A 20832-nucleotide genomic window follows, 5' to 3' on the forward strand; every position below is an offset into this window, starting at 1 on the left:
GGTTTGACAGGGGGAACTGTAACTGCTATGGTCTTATCGTCCCGAAATCGAAGAGAGAAGGAAGACAGGATAGGAGAAAGCCAGCCGTTCCGAGAACGAACATTATCCCATCAGGATAAAATCCACCCCGGGCGGGAATCGAACCCGCGGCCTAGCGCTTACAAGGCAGACGCACTACCAACTAAGCAAACTAGGCTGACAACGAGGAAAGAAAAGAACAGAAGTAGAAAGGTACTAAAAGAAAGTAAAAATGTGTTGACTTTTTCTTACTTTCTTTTTTATGAGCACACATTTTAATTGAACCCGGGACCTTCTACAAGGTAACCTCAGATGCCAAAAATGTCCGCACTAGTTACACCACAACCATAACTAAAATAGAACAAATGAGAGATGAGGGAGCCAAAATCCTTTGGAAATATTTTACATGAATTTAATTTGGACATTTCAATATTTCGTTCAAAACTTAAACGTAAAAAAAGGGGTTTGTGTTTTTAAAAAATGGGATAGGTACCTCGTAAAAAAATGACAAGACATCAACAAAAATTGGATTTCCGAACACCTTTTGGTGTCGTGTTCCAAGAAAAGAAAAATCACAGATCTGAAATAATCACTGTAAAAGAGTTAAACTTTAAAAACAAACTGGATTTAGAACAATACCGCAAATTTTCAATTTTTGGCAAAATATTTGCATTCGCATGGAAAAATACACGACACACCTACATATCAAATGGATTTGAAATTGTGCACACAAATAGGGTATTGAAAAATACATCTGTTTGAATAGCTCATCCCTATAGGGAATTTAGCTAAAATTGATTTTATTTTAGCTAAAAGGGATTTTATTCAATTGAACATCCTTGGTCGAACAAAATATAAAAAGTAAAAATCGGGATGAAAAAACAATGTCTTTCTTTTAATAAGCTGCCAGCATAAAGGGGTTTCTAGTCCTAAGCTGATGCAGTGCAATAATCTTAAACTTGATCATCTAAGCACTTGATCATCTATGAAACAAATTTTATAATAGCATAAGCCTTAAAAAATAAAAGAAAAACAACAAGAAACAACATAAAACTAAAATTCCTACTAAAAAACTAAATTTTCCACGAACAAGATGAGATAGGTACGTATAGGTTAGGTAGTTAGGTAATGTCACTACCAGATACGTCCAGATACGGTCAGAATGACTCCATAATATAGGAAAGCATTAAAAATCCGATCATTGTTTTAAAGGTTTGTAGCTTTGTTATTATTATTATTATTATTATTATTATTATTTTTTTTTAATACGGTAGCTTTCTTAATTAGGCTGACACTAAGGCAATGAAATTTACTGCCGAAATGGGCGGTTTTTCCCCCACAGTAAACATTATTAAAACGAGTATTATAGCATCAAAGGAGCTCTTTCCCTCAACCCGATAAATTGTTTAACAAAATCAAAGGCTGCTTAAAAATCAAAGTACGAATTGCCTGCAATATTCCGGGCCACATTCAAATACACACTCATCTGTGACGCATAGCTCTCCATAAACTCCCGCTGTCTCTCCAAAACAGCTTTGAGTCTAGGAACATCCAAACTGGGGTAGTACGCCGGATGTGCACGAAGGACATGTTCATACGAGCACCCCTCGGATTCATGTGCTGGCCCATCCTCGTAGCTGGAATCCAAGAAGAAATCCCCGCAGGAAAATGTCGAATCATAATCGCTGGACAAACGATCGTAGGTGAGATCCGTCTCATTTAGGTTTCCATGGAAACAAGGTTTTGCGTCTTTTATATGCCCACGAATTTGGTTGCCTTGGTAACGAGATTTGGCGTCTTTATGTCCACAAACCCGGTTGTCTAGGTAACGGAAAGAATTCGTGTTTTCACGATAATGCGAGCAAGTTGGCGCTAATCTTTCTGAGTTTCCACGCCCATTGCCGTTTCCACCTTTACGTCCTCTTCCAAATCCATTAACCCGTTGACACCCTTCATTCAAACTTAACCCATCCAGGTCTTCGACAATATCGAACGTTTCGTTCCCGGAACTTTCCAATCGCTTTCGTCCACCTCGCGGTTTTCGGTCACAGTGATTGGAGCGTTTCACACCGTGGAAATGGGACCTCATTGGCAGGCCCCGCGCGGGATCGTGTCCTTCCCGGTCACACCGATTCCAGCCGGCTACCACCAGCCCACTCTCATTGGCGGGACCAACGCTCGACACCCGGCTGGCAAATCCACCTCCGCTACCCCGAATTTCACCGCGGCCGAGCGCTTCGTTCCCGAGTAATTGAGACTCGTCGAAGTACAAGTCATGCCGTGACATGCTCCCGTAGGCGGGGTACTGATGAGACCGTCTGTCCGTGCCGGTGGCAAAGTGGTTCTCCCACGTATGTGAGACAGAATTACCCTCAGTCCGATTATTGAGGCCGCTAGACCCACTTCTGCTCGGGTATCTTTTGGATGATTTAGGACCGGGTTTGGACGATTTAGGGCCGGGTTTGGATGATTTAGGGCCGGCTTTAGATGATTTAGGACCGGATTTGGACGATTTTTCCGCGTCATCAAAAACACTCGTTCCCTCAAGCACAGGTTGCCAGGCACCGGGCATAGGGGCTTCGTAAGGGTTGGAGTTCCTAGCGGCTTCAAAAGACTGGGCATTCCCGTAACGCTTCCCATCTTTGAGCGAATGAGACGCCTTTCGCGGGCTTTTGAAATCACCTTTCCCATCTCGCAGAGCGATTTGAGAGGCCGGAAGAGAGGCGCTCTTACGGGCGGCTTTGTCACCGCTACCCCGTGAGCGTTGCCCGGAGTTTTTCTCCCGGGCGGCACTTTCGGAGCTACACGTTCGCCAAGAAACGTCATAGCTTTCCGGTTCATCAATAACGGAATAGGCGTCCCAGGAGATGGACTTGTAACTGGTGCCGTCTTCCGACTGGGCTGAGGAGGATTGATAGGCAGTCTTGGGTTGGCATCGAGAGTTTCCGAAATGGCTTTCGTTGGATTTGACGGAGTGACTATCGCTTTCGCCGTCATGACTGTTTTCATCACTTTGGCTGTTTTGAGCTGTGCTTTCACCATCATTTTGACTATTATTAGCATCCTCATCTTCATCAGTTGGACTATTTTCGCCTTCAACATCGACCTCGCTATCTCCAGCTTCAGAGAGCGTGACAATCAGATTGTTCTCATCGTCAGACCCACCTTTGCTGTCTTCACCATCAAAGGTTTCGTTGGCTACAGCTCCACAAGTATCGTTGAAATCATTGGCTTTCCGGTTTCGCTTGTGAGAACTTTCCTTGGAGTGTAATCTTTTCGGGTCGAACTCACTCTGAGAATGGCTGGAAGAATGATGGTGTTTGAATCTCTGCAACCCTTGAGTGGAACACAGGTACTGTTTCATCATAGGACCCCCGTTGCGGAAATACTGGTCCATCTGGGTATGCCGATCTACTTGCAAGGAAGTTAACTGGAATCCGGTCCGTTTATTAGATCCAATCCTGCCGTGCTTACTTAGACATGGAGAGGAAGCATAAACCTGATGGTGGCCAACATCACACCGCTTGCGCAGTGACGGTAAAAATTCCCCCTGGTGCTCACACCGTGAAACATCGTTCAGGCGTGTTTTCCCTTTGTGTGTTTCGACGAAACACCGCGCTGGTTGCGAACCGTTAGAGAACCGTTGCGACATGCCGTTGGAGAAGCTCGTGTCGAAATTGAACGAATTGGAGAAGTTGGACACGAACGGATGGTCCAAAGGGACAACGGATCTCTGTCTGTTTGAAATTCGGGCGTTGGGGTTTCCACCGCTGGAAGAGTGGTTGAACCGGTGTTTATGTCGGTGATCGTGATTATGCTGATGTCCAATCGGAAGTCTTCCATAGTCGATACCGTTTTGGAGCTCACTGTGCTCGTTCCAGCCCTGAGTCTTTTGGTGCCAGCCCTGGTTGAGCCCAGTTTGGACCTCAGTATGCTCGTTCCAGCCCTGAGCCTTTTGGTTCCAGCCCTGGTTTTCCCGATGCCACAAGTTCACCTCGTTCTGCTTATTCATCAGGGCGCGTCTCAGGAGCAGATTTCGCAGGCTCTTCCCTCCTCCAACATCCTCCCTTTCAACACTAGATTCGCCACTGGCTCCATTGCGTTTCCGTGGCGTAGGCGTTTTGATCATGTTATAAGATTCGTCCAGCCCGTCGTCATCAGAAACGTTCACGTTGGTAGAAACGTTGTAGAGCTCCATCTCGCGAATCCAGCCCTTGAAGTTCAGTCGGTCTTCGGAAGTGTGGACACGGCTTTTGTCTTCTGAGTTGACATGGTTGGATCGGGTGTTAACCCTGCCACCTCTTTTACCCTGCGTATCACCGATTGTTTTAGTAGGCGTATTAGCTTGTCTTCCTCGTAGCTTTTCGTACTGTTGGTAGTCGAGGTCACCACAGTCATCGTGAGAACAGCGTTCATCGTCGCATTCGTGGTATTCGTCTGTGACGTACGTTTCCTCAAGATATTCTTCTGCTTCCTCTTCAGAGAAATCATTTTCCAAATGATCACAGTTCAAATCGATGCAAGACGAATTGAGGGAAGAACCAGAATATTCATCTGCATCTTCGCTGGCAAGTCCATTGGCTTCGTCCCCATGGCTAAGTCCATCGCAGTCATCTTCTGAAGAACTATTGGGTAGAAACACCGCATGCTCGTCATGATACGAAGAAAGATCCAGTTTCGAAAAATTCTCCTCGTACGCGCGGTTCATGCCGAAACTTGGCGTTGCCACACCACCGGGAGCGAAAGCGTCTTGCCCTCTCATGCGGCGACACGAAGGGTTTTCAGCGGAACGCTTGGACTGTTTACTGTGACTTGATTTACTTCGCGACTTTCCTGTGCCGTGGGTAAGCTTCGGGGGATGGGGGTCATTCCAGCTGATTTGGAAGTCCGTATCATCGCAAACTTTGTGCCGTGCCGCGTTTGGACCTCCACCGGGTGGGGATCTCCACCAATACCGGCGTTTTTCATCACCGACAATGGAGGGATTTTTCTCCTTCACACCTTTGACTTTTTTGTTCTTATTCCTGACTTCGCTGGCAACTGGAGTTTTGTTTTCATCATTTCCTCCGGTGATATTTTCCTCTTCATTTGCAGCTTGTTTAGCATCAGAAGATTTCTCCCTAGGGGCACTATTGGAGTTGGATCTTTCCGTGGAAATCTTGGAGTGCCTCTTCTTGGAATTTCGCTGAAGTCGATGACCTGGCTTCAATTTCTTTCTCAGCTTGATGTCCAGCGAATCATTATGATGCAGACTTTCCTGCGAGGAAGGCCGCCTGTTTGGGTCCCCATCACTATCCGGTCTATAGCGATCTGAATCCATCTTTTGAGACAGTTCCCGACGACTTTTCTTTTCATCCACAGGTTGTTCGACATAGTCGATTTCGTACTCGTCCAAATTATTCGCCGCAGGCGAAAACATATCGAAAGCGTCGTCGTACACCACCAGGTCCCGTTTGGGCATGTGGGACCGCTTTAGGAAGCTTTCCTCCCGACAGCTTTTGTCGAGAAAACTATCCATGCTTTGGTCGAGATAGCTATCGAAACCTCCCTTAGACCGCGGGGTTTCACCGGCGAATGAGTGATCTTTCCGACTGTTGACTGAATGGCCACGATTTCGACCGCCTTTATCACCTGTATAGGCCCCGTTACGTTCATCCCGGGTGTCATTTCTAACACCATCACTTCTTCGGCGTTCCGGCGTTCTATGCCCTCCGCTAGGAGTTCTACCGTGGGCGGACGTCTTGTCCTGTCCTAACGTATTCAAGATATCCGTATTCTCCTTGTTTTTCCTTGGACGACTCCGCCGTTTCGTACGATCTCCGTACGGTTTAGAATCAGACTGGTAATCGGAACTATTGTATTGTGTATCGAATTTGTTCAGAGTCGTTTGACACGGTGAAAACATGGATAGGGAGGCGTAGCTTTTGATTTCCCTGGATTGAATGTCTTTGACGTTTTTGCCGGTAGATGGGTCAGTGTTGGCGTTAGGTCTATTGGAGTCTTTGAGATCAGTGTGGTCACCACTTTGACTATTCTGCTTGCTTCTGGTAATGCTTCTATTGCCTGTACCATCATTATCTCCAATTCGGACACTATTACTTTGGTCTTCGCTTCTAAACAAGGCAGCCACATTGTTGTGTTTGTTGAGTATCCAATCAGCCAGCACACTGGCATCTACATGGTCCAGCTTTTCCATTAGAACCTGAACTCGTACAGAATCATTTGTGAGACACGCTTTCATATTGGCCACTAGATAGTCATCGGAAGGCGTGTCGATTTTTGGAACAGAATTTGGACCATGTACCAATGGTCGATCACCCGTTTCTGAAGGGGTTTGGTTGACGAAATCATTGATATAATCGAAATCTACAGGCGTTAGTTTGTTATCATTAGAAGTTTCGTCGTTAGGAATTGTATCGGAAGGAATATCTTCCCATTCTGTTCCATCAGGGTTGTTGGCAGTACTGGGAGGTCTTTCATCTTTACTTTCAACATTATTTACAGATTCTTTTTCTGTCTTGTCTAAAGTTGCGCTGTTATCACGAATTTCCCTTTGATTAGCATTATTACCCTGAGGGTCTCTTTTATCACCATTTCCTTTTCTTTTCCTGTCTTTCTTCTTCTTGCTTTTGTGGCCTTTCTGCTTTTGTGACTCTTTTGTGTTGTTTCCCAAATCGTTCTCATCGCTATGTTCATTCATATGAAAACTGTCCGTACACGATTCACACTCGTTTAGGTCACCTACTTCAGCTTTGTTAGGGTTTCCTACAAGTCCATTTTCCTCTGGCACTTCATCAGTTTGGTTGTTTTCTTTCGTAGTCTCTGTATCGTTTTGTACAATTTCACCAACTGCTTCAAAACTATTAGTTATTTTTTTTCCATGTTTATCTTCTAGAGATTTTTCGGCCGAGTTAGCACCATCTATTTTCTGTTCGTCTTTGCTAGCTTTTCTATCGCCATTTTCGTCTTCTCCTGCTCCTTTCACGCATTTTTCTTGGGTCTTAAATTCTTTCGATCTCTTACTACCACGTTGGCTGCCGTTTTCATCTGGTTTTCCATCATTCTCACTGTCACTTTCTTCCTCAGATTGCCCATCTGTTAGATTCCATTTCGTCCCTTCTTTTGAAGCTCCTTTCTTCGTTACTTCTTTTGAAGGCGCTCCTCGCAAGGGTTTGGTATTTTCTACTTTCGAAGACTCCTCAGCTGTTTGTTCCACATCTTCTCGCTCCTGGGCTTGATCAAGTGGTTTGGCCAGTAAGGTCTGTACTCGTTGGGTCCAGTTGATTTGGTCGCCGGTTAGATTGTCTGGGACTAGACCTACGTTGAAAGCATGGTCCAGATTAATTTCGCCCATGAGAGAGTGGAACTTGACCAGAGATTCCGCCGATACGATTGTGATGACCAGACCTGATGAAGAAAAGATATGCGTTAGGGTAGATATAGAGATATAGACTATTAGGTTATTTTTCCCCGAGCATCGCAGTATTTTTATTCTACAATATCTATTGCTGACTTCAATAATCTTCCATGGCAGGACAGTTAGACAAGTGTTTGTAAGGAACACAAGAATACGATGTACAACTCTAGGGAAAAATATGGACTTTAGGGGACTTTTGAGACATGATTAATTTTGTCACATGGATAGGCTTTCGGAAAAGAGACTTTGTCCGAAACCGAAAGTCCAATATTCCTGGACTATATTCCTTACAAGGGACTAAAGTTGAAAAAGTATTCGTTTTTCTCTACTTCAAATTAAGTTGATCCCAAGGGCAAGGTAAACCTAGACCCATGACAAATGGAGTGTGCCTGAAGGCATGTGATGTGTCCCAATCCAGAGATTACGATGTACAACTCTGGACTTCAGGGAGATTTTGAGCCATGGTTACTCGTCATGTGAAAAAGCTTTCAGAAAACAGACTGTCCGAAATGAAAGATCAATTTTCCTGGCCTATATTGCCTAAAAGGAGATAAGTAAATAAAAATATGTATTAGATTTACACCAATTTATTGGACTATGCATTTTTTTTTTTTTTTTTTTTTTTTTTTTGCACGATTCTTACACAGTGAGCTTTTCCACCCAACCAAAGATAGAATTCTACCCTCTCTCACCTCTAGTACCATACCGACCGGCTCGGCCCATACGATGCAGATAGGTGGCGGCATCATGCGGTATTTCCAGATTAATGACCAGGTCTACATTGGCGGCATCTATGCCACGCGCCGCCAAATCTGTCGTCACCAGGATACGAACCTGAGGAGAAAAACGGATTGTAGATTTTTTTTATTTATTTATTATTATTTATTATTATTTTTTTTTTTTTTTTTTAAGAGGGAACTAAAACAACGCAAGTCCTACTGTCAAGAAATCGAAGAGAGAAGGAAAATAGGATAGGAGAAAGCTAGCCGTTCCAAAAACGTTTAGGATAAAGTTCGGCCCGGAAGAGAATCGAACCCGAGACCTAGCGTATATAAAGTAATGACGGTCTTACCTTTCCCCGTTTGAAAGAGTCGAGAGAGGCTAGACGGGCCTTCTGATCCTGAGCACCAGACAGGTACTCGGCACCAAAATTAGCGTTAGCCAGATTCTCACAGATCACTTCTGGCCTACAAAGAAAAGAAATTTTCAAGATGATATTGATTGTTTTGTTTTATTAATGTCTCCATTTCTTTATTTTCTAGGAAAATAACCTGATAGTCATTTGGGTGATAGACCCAGCCTTTGATAGCAAGCAACCAGTATTTATGAATCAATTAAAATGGCTTTTTCAAGAGGTTTGATTGAGGGAAATGTAAATGCTCAGGTCTTATCGTCCCCGAAGCGAAGAGAGAAGGAAAAAAGACAGGAGAAAGCCAGCTGTTCCGAGAACAAACCTCATCTGTTCAGGATGTCCCGCTAAGAAACACTTATTCAAAATTAAGCAAGGTCCTTTGAAGTAAACCTTATTATACTATTGAACCAACCAGTTAAACACATAAAACATAAAATACTAAAAGGAAGAAAAAGAAACACATAAAATATACGAGGGTAAAAGGACTTTTAGCCTCATTTGAGCAGGATAAGCAAGGTATATTCTATTTTAAGATCAGAGATTTTTTGTAAGTTACCTCAGTTGATAGTTGCTGAATATCACACATTGGTTGAATGGAGTTTGGCTTAGGAGCTGTACTAGTTTCTTCTCTTCATCTACATACCGGAGACTTGGGTTCTTACATTCGGGGATCAGGGCTACCAACTGCTTCACACCTGCGGAGTAAAGAATCAGAAAAACAATCGGAAAATCAAATCTCATTATCAATCATCATGATTTTTCGTAAAGCAGAGCTTTTTCAGAACATTAGTGGATATCACAGCATTACTAAGTGTCTCCTTTGCAAATCAATTTCCGTATTTCAATAATCTTTCTACACTGATAGTCAATTGAAGTCGCTACTGAGTAGGTATTGTGGTAGTAGCTGAGTGCGCCCCGAACTTCAAGCACAGAGCCGAAAAAACTTCGAACCCAGGACCTCGGACGTGCAAGCCTAGTGTGATACTAACTCGACCGCGGAGGCTATTTAAAAAAAAGCAAATCTAAATCATTAATTATTTGGGCTATAGCTATTCAGAATTTTTCTGAATAATACATTGCAGTGATTCGACCACTTACCTAAGAGAGGTCGAGTGGCATCTTCAGGCCGAATAAGAAGCGGATCCACCATGTATTTCTGTAACGTGGCCAAATTATCGTGAGAGTATGTGGCGCTCACTACCAGCATTTGTTTCATGGGAGGCAGCTGAGAATATATCCATCTAAAAATAAGAGTGGAGAAACATGAATAATGAAAAGAAATAATAGGTAGTGTAGAGTTTTCTGCCAAAGTCGATCAAATTTTGTGGAGATGTTCATTTTGATTTTGTGTTCAAGCTTGAGGGTTGAGAAAGGTAAGGTTTGGCCGATATTCGGCCTCGAAATTGCGCTATTCAGAGCAAAAGTGCTTAAAATAAAAGTTCAGCCCAAGTCGCCCAAACTTTGCAGAGAGGTTCTTCATAAAATTTAGATCAAAAGTCTCCGCGGGCCGAACCGCGAGAAATGTACGGTTCGGCTGCTATTCGGCCTCAAAATTGCGCTATTCAGGGCACAAGAAAACGTTTATTTTTCTCAGGACCTTAGCTTTTTTCCCATGTGCGCAAGTTCGTAGCTTCGTATAAGGTTAACCCGACCTTTAGGGCTGTTTGCCTGTTTGCCATGGAGTTAAGCTGATTCCTAACTACTTAAGCTCAAAGTTCCGGGCGATCTTCAGTAGCTTTTTTGTTGGGTGTTTTCTAGTGCCCAAGTTGATAAATAACAATACTCACGTTATATCTTCAACAAATCCGGTATTGATGAGTTTATCAGCTTCATCCATAATGAACAGCCGGACAGAGTCCATATTCAAATACTTGAGCTTGATCATTTGCTTGATTCGACCTGGAGATCCAACAACTATTTGAACTGGGCGCTTAGGTCGCTCGACCTGAGTTCCACCAATGAAATAGTCCACATGCAGATCTGAAAAGGTACAAAAAGGATCTTTTAAATTTCTATGTTCTTTAATGGGGAGTATCACAGAAAAGTCCCTTTACTAACGCAGTGTAGACAAGATCTTGTGTATTTGGTACAATATTTTTGATAGAGGGAACAGTAATTGCTAAGGTCTCATCATCTTGAAAGCGAATAGAAGAAAGGGCAGAAGAAAGCCAACTGTTCCAAGAACAAATCTGTGACCTAGCACTTACAAGACAGAATCAGATGTGCTGCTCTCCAAACTAACTAGTCTGGCAGAAACTTTTTAATACACCTGATTAGGAAAGACTTTGCCACTCTACTACATTTAGTGTTTCAATCAAGTACTGACTTGAAACAGTTGAAACTTTGATGGTGGATTACACCAACCTTCTTTTTAGGCCCTAACAGCCTGTTACCTTAACAACCCTGTTAAACCTATACAAATCAAATGGAACTTAACAGGCTGTTAGCTTAAGACCCTTTTAAAGACTGAAAAAATATTGGTGAAATTCACCCAAAGTTGAAAATCTTCCAAAAAGACCAATCTTACTTAAAAGACCAATCTAATATTGGTGAAATTCACCCTAAGTTGAAAATCTTCCAAAAAGACCAATCTTACTTTTAACATGTGCACCAACAGAGCGGACTACATCGGTAATCTGAACGGCAATCTCTCTTGTCGGAGCCAATATGATGGTCTGTGGTTGCTGCACGGGTAGCTTGATTAACTTGTTGAGAGCGGCTACGACAAATACGATGGACTTCCCTGTGCCTGATTTAGACTGGACAATGGCATCTGAAAATTAAATAAATCACATCATGAATATCATGATGAAACTTGAAGAAGTTGGTAAGTAAGGCCAGCACTCACTATCAGGTACCTATCTAATGGTAAAAGTGACCAGTCAACCACTGTGAAGAGTGATACAGAAAATGAGCTTCTACAAGGGTCTTTGCCCAATAGGGTTTGAATTCAAAACAACAAATAGGACCTTACTTACCTATGTGAAAATCTAAAATCCAGAACCTTTATGATAGACAGATATGATCAAAATACCCACTCACCATAGCCATTCAGAACATAAGGGAAAGCTGCCATCTGAATCGGTGACTCCTTGACAAAGCCATTCTCCTGTAGCCCCTGACGTATCGGCTTCTCAATAAGGACATCATTCTCAAACAGAACGTCAATGTTGGACAAAACATCCTTGGTTCTCGCACACTTCTGAATATCATGGGCCATTGTGAGATATGGTGACTATGGAAATGTCTGTGGAATTGAATCAAATGAGATGTGATTAGAAAAGAGAAAGAAAAGTTGTGCCTTATTAAAGAGTGGTTACTTATATGTGGGTTTAATCTGGATGATGCCTAGAAATCAACTAATCAGATTGCTTAATAGAAGAGTTACCAAAACTCAAAAAAAAAACTTATCCAGTGATGTCATTCCTGAAGTCTGGTCATATTATCAATTCAGATCCATAAAAAAAAAAAAAAAAAAAAAAAAAAAAAAAAAAAAAAACCCCAACACTACCACAGCAGTTACAGTTCCCTCTATCAAACCTTTTCTTTAATAATGATAAAACACGTCACTGCGAATGTGACATGAATGCCACTTAATTTGACAGCTACTTTATATACCTACGGGTTGTTTAAACGATTCTGATTGCTAAATATTAGCATGTTGCTCGATCAATCACTCCTTTTGATTGTTAGAACTGTAGGGTCCATTCAGTCTAAAGGCTCAGAACATAAGGAGATCAGTCATATCTAAGGAGAACAGTCATATCAGCTAAAAGAGTCAAAGTAAGTATACATATTAGGTACCTCTACATATACAGAGAATACATAAATACATACACACACACAAACATTTATCTCTACAAACATAAGTATTAATGTTACCCGTAATATGTCTTAATGTAAAGTATGTTTAACGTACATAAAAAGCTATGTCCCTCGCGGGGAAACATAAATACCAGAATAATTAAGCAAAATCCATTGATCTTACCTACCTGCCCATTTGTGCCCAAACTATTTTTTGGTTTAACGTCACTGTATAAGTCCTAAGGGTTTCTTTATTCCCTTTTTTTAGTGACAGGGATTTTTTTTAACCTCCATTCATCGAACCGCCTCCTCATATTAACCTCATCCAGCCAGGCAAAGTCAGCACGACATGTGGAGACAAAGTGGGTTTTTTCAGCCCCTAGAAGACCTGTTAAGCTCTCAGCCTATTAAGTTTCAATTGATTTTAAAAGACTTAACAGGGCTGTCAAGTTAACAACCTGTTAGGTTTCATTTAATTTATAGAGACTTAACAGGGCTGTTAAGCTAACAACCTCCTCAGGGTTTCTTTATTCCCTTTTTTTAGTGACAGGGATTTTTTTAACCTCCATTCAGCAAACCGCCTACTCATATTAACCTCATCCAGCCAGGCAAAGTCAGCACGACATGTGGAGACAAAGTGGATAACAGGGATAGTGCGTTGATTTTTTTTTTAAGAGGTTTGACAGAGGGAACTGTAACTGCTATGGTCTTATCGTCCCGAAATCGAAGAGAGAAGTGCCCGGACATCCATCACGATACCAAGCTCCCGCGAAGTTGCTTAACTTCGGTGATTCACAAACTCACTGGAAACTAGTTCAGCTTTCAGAGATTCAACGTGTTATCCCCGCTAGCTATAAAAGGTAATTAGGTGAGAGGCATACTACGGGATGGGCAACTTCAGTGATGCACAAACTCATTGGAAACTAGTTCAGCTTTCAGAGATTCAACGTGTTATCCCCGCTAGCTATTAAAGGTAATTAGGTGAGAGGCATACTACGGGATGGGTATGCTACGACACAGACCAGGTGCGTCTAATGTAGCAGTTGTTTCATTGCTACGAAATAAAAACGGCGGTGAACTCATCTTTAAAAAAAAAAGTACACTACTAGTGTTTCTGTGAACTGTAGACCTCGCTCAAGCTGATGCTGAGGCTGAGACTAGGTACACTAGTAGTTCTGTGATTTTTTTTTTTTTTTTTTTATTGATGAGGTTAAGCCACAATGGCAGTGGTTGATATCTGGAGGAATGACTGTTTGGGACATTGTCCGGCGTCGAGTTGGAGTAGAAAAACACAAATACCTAGTATCCAATAATAATAAAAACGGTAAGAATAATGGGACATTGTGTCCTGCTGGCCTTTTTGGTCTAAAAGTTGAGTTTGTATCATTTTTTAAATAAATTTATTTTAAAAGGGGTGTGACTCTGAATGTCATGTGCCCAATTCAGTTTGTATCATACCACCCAATGGGCTGGCTCTGTAGTAACTTCACCAAATTTATACAAGCCAGTTTATAAAGCTTGAAACTTTTTGAGTTCAAAACCTATGGTTGTATTTCTCAGCTGGTGAGAAAATTGATCTGATAAAATACATAAGTACATAACCTCAAAATTTTCAATTTCTCAGTTCTTCATGGGTATCAAATTGTTTAAGCAAGTAAGTTGATAAGTAACTCTGTTTTATATAATCTTTGAATCAAGCCCTGTCAACATATTCAAAGGTAAGAAGTAAGATTTCTTACAACCTTCAGTCAAGATTTGGGTGGACTGAAATCTAACAAAGGGTTTTTCCCGGTGATCCTCTGCTACACTAGAAAATACAAACATAGGTACGTAAATTGCTTTTACTTTAGTATTTGTAGTGAGACAACTCTACCTACTAACCCTTTGGTTTTAGTTAGGTGTTGGCCTCATTCTTTTTATAACGTAGAACGAAGAACTTTTCAGTTTCCAAACTAGAAATCTAGAAAATGGCTAGGGATAAAAAGTTTGAACTTGGAACAAAGAGCTACTTTGAAATCTACAGATACAAGATTTAAAGTCTAGAATATTGTGATATTAGGTAAAAAGATCAAATATTACTGTAAAATGACACAAATGAGCTGGAAAGAACGTTCAACAAACGATTTAAGTTTAAGTACCGATCGGAAAACTCAAAACTTTTTCCTTTTTGTGGGAAATCTGAAAAATGAAAATTTCAAATTTGGAAAAAAATCCCGCCTTTTCTTTTGTTGTGTTATGCGGATTGCATTCACTGGAGAGGGAAAATTTGAAGGCGTTTTTTGGACATTCATCGAAGACCCTGAGTCCCGTTTTTGCATTTATTTCTCCACGCCCAATGTTTTAGTTTTATTTTACTTCTAGCTAGGTACTTTGTACCAAGGTATCACTATTAGGTAGGTATCATTTTTTTGGAACAGACAGACAGACAGACAGACAGACAGACTGACAGACTGACAGACTGACAGACGACACCGAAGCGAATACAATAGTCCGTCCCTTATACCTTTTTATTACTATTGTAATAATAAAGGAAGGACGGACTAATACTAAAAGGAAGAAAAAGAAACACATAAAATATACGAGGGTAAAAGAACTTTTAGCCTCATTTGAGCAGGCTAAACAAGGTATATTCTATTCTAAGATCAGAGATTTTTTCTAAGTTACCTAAGTTGATAGTTGCTGAATATCACACATTGGTTAAAAGGAGTTTGGCTTAGGAGCTGTACTAGTTTCTTCTCTTCATCTACATACCGGAGACTTGGGTTCTTACATTCGGGGATCAGGGCTACCAACTGCTTCACACCTGCGGAGTAAAGAATCAGAAAAACAATCGGAAAATCAAATCTCATTATCAATCATCATGATTTTTCGTAAAGCAGAGCTTTTTCAGAACATTAGTGGATATCACAGCATTACTAAGTGTCTCCTTTGCAAATCAATTTCCGTATTTCAATAATCTTTCTACACTGATAGTCAATTGAAGTAGCTACTGAGTAGGTATTGTAGTAGTAGCTGAGTGCACCCCGAACTTCAAGCACAGAGCCGAAAAAAACTTCGAACCCAGGACCTCGGACGTGCAAGCCTAGTGTGATACTAACTCGACCGCGGAGGCTATTTAAAAAAAAAGCAAATCTAAATCATTAATTATTTGGGCTATAGCTATTCAGAATTTTTCTGAATAATACATTGCAGTGATTCGACCACTTTAATTACTAATAACTAATTAGTACAAACTAATTTATGTGAATAACTAATTACTTTACTTTACTAGGTATTTTCGGTAGATACATTGGTAAGTAGGAGGGTTGAGAAGAAAACTTGAAAAATTGTAAGATTCTTTGTCTGAGCGGCTGGCTTTCTCCTATCCTGTCTTCCTTCTCTCTTCGCTTTCGGAATGATAAGACCATACTACCACAGCAGTTACAGTTCCCTCTATCAAACCTTTTCAATAATAATGATAAAACACGTCACTGCGAATGTGACATGAATGCCACTTAACTTGACAGCTACTTTATATACCTACGGGTTGTTTAAACGATTCTGATTGCTAAATATTAGCATGTTGCTCGATCAATCACTCCTTTTGATTTTTTTAATCTTTTATCAGGATTGATAGGAAACCGAAACAACGAAGATCTTGCGAAATCGCAAAGGGAAGGAGAAGGGCATATGAAAAATACAGCCATTCCGAGAACGAACCTTATCCGTTCAGGGTAAAATCCGCCGCGGGCGGGAATCAACCCCGCGACCTAGTGCTTACCTACAATTCAAGCGCACTAGGTATCTCCCAAACTAAACGTTCAATAGTCATACCTGGGTAGGTAATTATCCAATCTCATGTGTCCAATTTTATGTCATAACTTCATGAGGTACCTGGTACATAAATTCCTACATAGGTAAGTCCCTAATTTCCTACAGTAGGCAGGTAGTTCTAGAAGCGAAGCAATAATATGGATCACTGTTTTTACCAGTTTGGTAACAGTGTTACGTGACGTTATACAGTTTGACCTCAAAAATGCTCCCTAAAATCCTTTGGAGGAATTATGTAATAATTGCCTGAATTTTTATTACCTTGTTTATTTGCACTCTAAACATCAAATACATGTGTGCCTTTTAAATTATTGATAAATAAAGTAGGTAGCCCCGAATATAACAGTGGTGTGGGGAGATGTTTCCGAAAGGGGAGGCTCCAAACTAGTCTAAACGGTACAGTATATCGATCTGCTGGCGATCTTGGAACCCAGGTTGATTTTTTTTTTTTTTTTTTTTTTTTTTTTTTTTTTTTTTATGGTGGAACTGATAAAGTTCGTTCTCGGAACGGATGGCTTTCTCCTATCCTGTCCTCCGTCTCCCTTCGATTTGAAGACGATAAGACCCGTCACACAGTGAAAGCGTTGACGGGCGACTTTTGTTAGCGCGTAGTCGCCTTGAAAACCAAAACTATGAAAATTAACACCTGTCTATAGAGAGTCTCTATCATTTTCATAGTTGTGGTTTTGCAAGCGAATACGCGCTAAGCGCTAATAAAAGTCGCCCGTCTAAGCTTCTAATGAAACCTAACCCTTTTACGGGCATTAGAACTCCGTTGTTAAGATCTGTCCACAGTCCACCCATAGTCGACCGGGCGTCGGTTCGTTCTTGGAACGGATGGCTTTCTCCTATCCTGCCCTCCGTCTCCCTTCGATTTCAAGACGATAAGACCCGTCACACAGAGAAAGCGTTGACGGGCGACTTTTGTTAGCGCGTAGTCGCCTGAAAAACCAAACGTTTTGAAAATTAACACCTGTCTATAGAGAGTCTCTCTATCATTTTCATAGTTGTGGTTTTGCAGGCGAATACGCGCTAAGCGCTGATAAAAGTCGCCCGTCTAAGCTTCTAATGAAACCTAACCCTTTTACGAGCATTAGAACTCCGTTGTTAAGATCTGTCCACAGTCCACACATAATCGACCGGCCGTCGATCGATGTGAATCGTTGTGGATCGACGGCTTGTCGACCATGTGTGGCTCAAACCTATCAACCCCTCTCTCAAGAAGAAGAAAATCTGTCCTGTGTGATTCCAGTCATAAAATTTTGTGAACGGCTGAGCCAAATCACAATTGGTCTAATTGTCACCTTTGTCTATACAGAGGCCTCCTAGTGCTAATTGTTCCAATTAGAAAAAGAGCTCCCTTGGGTAGTTTTTTTACCTGGATTTTTTTTTTAATTGCTCCAAAAAATAAATAGATAAAAATGTTGGTTCCTAGGACATTTTCTTGCTATTTCGTGAGTTCGATTTTAGTCATAAGCAATCTTTCGTTCGGCCGAGTTGAGTGTTACGGAGCACTCCGAGCTTTGAAGGTAAGGAAGTTGGATTATGTAAAAGTCAGTGTTTTTTAGTACCTAGGTGTTGTACTTTTGTGTTGTTTTTGTTCCCTTTTGAATATTCCTTTTTTTAAGTTGAATTTTTAGACTGTCCTACTACACTTGGATAATCATATTCAATTCAATTTATTTTGATAAACAAATTGGTATAGACATATAGAATTATAGACATAAAAATTTATTTTTCTCAAATCAATATTTTGGTTTGGCTTTAAACAGGGAGTACGCCAGCTTAGTCTGGCTGATTGACTTTAAACAGGAAGTAGACCAGCCTGAAATTTCACTTTGCTAAAAAAAAAAATAGCAAAGGTTGAGTACGAAGGGCATCCACTCGTAAAAATTTTCTAGCCAAAACCAAATGTCAGCCCAAAGCAACCACCCTAGGGCTGATTGAGAGGCTGACGAAAAACGTCGACTCTGTCTGAACACGGGAAAAGGCGAGGAAGAAGAACTATGCAGTATAGCTTTGCTATAACTGTAGTACGAGTAATAGAAAGTAATACCTACCAACAATTTTTCAGCTAAACTCCAAACACAAAAAGCCCACTCCGAGGCTTAGGTGTAGGGGTAAACAGCCCTAAAGGATAAAGGATGTGTTAAGCTCCTACGAATCTTATCGTGGTAACTACCCATTTCTCAGTGTTGTAAATCGAAAATGCCTTTTTGATTCCAGGTTAAATTTTGGGACGTCCTAGGCTACAAAATGAACCCGGAGCAGATATTCCGTTCGGCGGACGCCGTATGTTTTGACGTAGATTCGACACTGTTCACGACAGAAGCTATCGATGAACTGGCAGACTATTTGAACAAACAAGACGATGTCAAAAATGTGTAAGTCCAAAATCTTCCACAGTGGATGTCCCTAAAAGGCCTGTTCCCACAATGGATATTTTTTCAGCCCCTAGAAGACCTGTTGAGCTATCAGCCTATTAAGTTTCAATTGATCTTAACAGACTTAACAGGGCTGTCAAGTTAACAACCTGTTAGGTCCAATTAATTTATAGAGACTTAACAGGGCTGTCAAGTTAACAACCTGTTAGGGACTGAAAAGAAGGTTTGATGAAACCCACCCCTAGTCTATTTGTACCAGTTGTTCAGTTGATAAAGTGAAAAAATTTTTTCAGCCCCTAGAAGACCTGTTAAGCTATCAGCCTATTAAGTTTCAATTGATCTTAAAAGACTTAACAGGGCTGTCAAGTTAACAACCTGTTAGGTTTCATTTAATTTATAGAGACTTAACAGGGCTGTTAAGCTAACAACCTGTTAGGGACTGAAAAGAAGGTTTGATGAAACCCACCCCTAGTCTATTTGTACCAGTTGTTCAGTTGATAAAGTGAAAAAGGGAAATCGCACGCTAGTGGCTTTTTACGCTAGTGGACGTTAAACCCATAGGGGGAAAAAAAATGTCAAACTTTGACAAACCTTTGGATTGATATTTTCGTCTCCATTTATTTCAGAACAAAGCAGGCCATGTCGGGTCAGGTAGGTCTGAGGCCGGCCCTGCTCGCCCGTCTGGACATTATGAAGCCGAGCCTGAGTACAATGCGTCGTTTTATAGAGGAGAGACCTGCCATGCTATCTCCAGGAGTTGAGTAAGTTTGGGTCCTGGGATTACCAGGGTACCAGATAGAATCTTTTACTTCGCCTTTTCCCGTGTTCTGACGGGATTGGCGTTTGGCGTCAGCCTCTCAATCAGCCCTATTATGGATTGCTTTGGGCTGGACATTTGGTTTTGGCAACAAACATTTTTCGCCGGGATTACCAGATAGAATCTTTTACTTCGCCTTTTCCCGTGTTCAGACGGGATTGGCGTTTGGCGTCAGCCTCTCAATCAGCCCTATTATGGATTGCTTTGGGCTGGACATTTGGTTTTGGCAACAAAAATTTTAAGAGTAGATGCCCTTCGCAATCAACCTTTGCTATTTCTTTAGCAAGGGAAATTTTAGGCTCATATCCCACCTGTTTAGTGTCCCCCAGCTAGACAAAAGCTCTTAAAATATGAATTTAAAAAAATCATCCCTGATCAATTCTTTCGGGGTCGAGTGGATTGGAACACATCACATGCCTCGAACGGCCAAAATACATTTTTATGAAGACAATGGAGATCTTAAGGTAGAATCAGAAATACACTACATCACGTCACGGGAAGTCTTGGGGAGTCAGAAAGATGTAGTGTAAAGTTTTCCCATAATATTGGGGGTAATTTCGTTCAGGACAGCTACAATACGTCACGTGATTACTTCACTTTACGTAATGGTAGTACCTATGTTTCTACCTTTATACGTGTTGTCCCGAAATCAAAAAGAGAGTCCAGGATAGGAGGGAGCCAGCCGTTCTGAGAAAGAATCTGATCAGTTCAGGATGAATTTCGTGCGGGGCGGAAATCGAATCCGTAACTCTAGGAGGGTCATTCGTTCCCAGCTCCCTGGTCGCTTATGCCTTCACAAGAACAACGTCCATGTGTATCTGATATCCGGTGGATTCCGCAGTGTCATCATGCCCCGTGGTCTGCCCATCTGAGCAGGCTGCACAAGAGGTTAGACATGCTATGACACAGACCAAAGCCCGCCCCTGTCAATAATACATCCCGCCGTTGCGTTGCTGGTCGCTTTACTTACCGTCGAAATAGAACATCAGACGGTTGGCAAAGATGTTCTCAGGGGGGATGCCCAGTTCTTTCGCCTTGGGCATGATGACACTGCGGAATCCACCGGATATCAGATACACATGGACGTTGTTCTTGTGAAGGCACTGGATCAGATCTCTGCAGGAGGAGACTTCATCAGTAAATGATTTCTTCAAATTAAATTGATCTTAAGGGCAATTTAAACCCAGACCCTTAAATACATGCCCGAGTTATTATATGACATTTGGACGAAGCAGATGAAGAAGAAGGAGGAGAAAGAGGAGGAGAAGAAAAAGAAGAAGAAAAGGAGGAGGAGAAGGAGGAGGAGAAGAAGAACAAGAAGAATAAGGAGGCGAAGGAAGGGGGGAAGCAAATCACATTATTTTCATGAAAAACAAAATCATACTTTCTATTACCCTTACGTATAGGGAACCTATACAAGGTAATGAGAAAGTATTGCAATCGGTCCAAA

At 41.5% G+C, this 20832-nt stretch overlaps 2 protein-coding genes across 5 annotated transcripts in view; one reads left to right on the forward strand and one right to left on the reverse strand.

The window, feature by feature from the left end:
* Positions 1-391: 391 nt before the first annotated feature.
* LOC103518122 lies at positions 392-14532 on the reverse strand. Of its 4 annotated transcripts, none has more exons than XM_008483177.3 (9): positions 14253-14532; positions 11610-11814; positions 11164-11340; positions 10355-10547; positions 9666-9808; positions 9124-9262; positions 8508-8622; positions 8128-8269; positions 392-7425 (listed from the first exon to the last, which is right to left on the reverse strand). In XM_008483177.3, exons 2-9 carry the CDS (start codon positions 11785-11787, stop codon positions 1445-1447), a joined length of 7068 nt encoding a protein of 2355 aa, XP_008481399.1. In that variant the 5' UTR covers positions 11788-11814; positions 14253-14532; the 3' UTR covers positions 392-1444. The 4 variants fall into 4 exon arrangements, with proteins under 4 accessions (XP_008481399.1, XP_026685805.1, XP_026685804.1 ...); XM_026830004.1 differs by having other exon boundaries at positions 14510-14530; XM_026830003.1 differs by lacking the exon at positions 14253-14532 and adding an exon at positions 14042-14216.
* Positions 14533-17503: 2971 nt separating this feature from the next.
* The window catches only part of LOC103518123 (phosphoserine phosphatase-like), a 15061-nt gene continuing 11732 nt past the window's right edge, over positions 17504-20832 (forward strand). Inside the window, exons 1-4 of the mRNA XM_008483178.3 lie at positions 17504-17710; positions 18408-18565; positions 19192-19326; positions 20395-20519. Of these exons, the coding sequence (XP_008481400.1) occupies positions 17603-17710; positions 18408-18565; positions 19192-19326; positions 20395-20519 (526 nt within the window). The 5' untranslated portion in view covers positions 17504-17602. The remainder of the gene's footprint in view (positions 17711-18407; positions 18566-19191; positions 19327-20394; positions 20520-20832) is intronic.

The sequence above is a fragment of the Diaphorina citri genome, unplaced genomic scaffold, assembly GCF_000475195.1.
Source record: "Diaphorina citri unplaced genomic scaffold, Diaci psyllid genome assembly version 1.1 scaffold2082, whole genome shotgun sequence".
In the NCBI taxonomy this organism is placed as follows: domain Eukaryota; kingdom Metazoa; phylum Arthropoda; class Insecta; order Hemiptera; family Psyllidae; genus Diaphorina; species Diaphorina citri.

What these genes read in the sequence shown, in the direction of transcription:
- LOC103518122 (XM_008483177.3), bottom strand. Translation starts at nt 11,787, where the DNA reads ATGGCCCATGATATTCAGAAGTGTGCGAGAACCAAGGATGTTTTGTCC. An exon ending in ACTCTTTCAAACGGGGAAAG is followed by an intron (nt 8,270 to 8,507) that starts GTAAGACCGTCA and finishes TTTTCTCCTCAG; the next exon opens with GTTCGTATCCTGGTGACGAC. An exon ending in CGGTCGGTATGGTACTAGAG is followed by an intron (nt 7,426 to 8,127) that starts GTGAGAGAGGGT and finishes TTTCTTCATCAG; the next exon opens with GTCTGGTCATCACAATCGTA.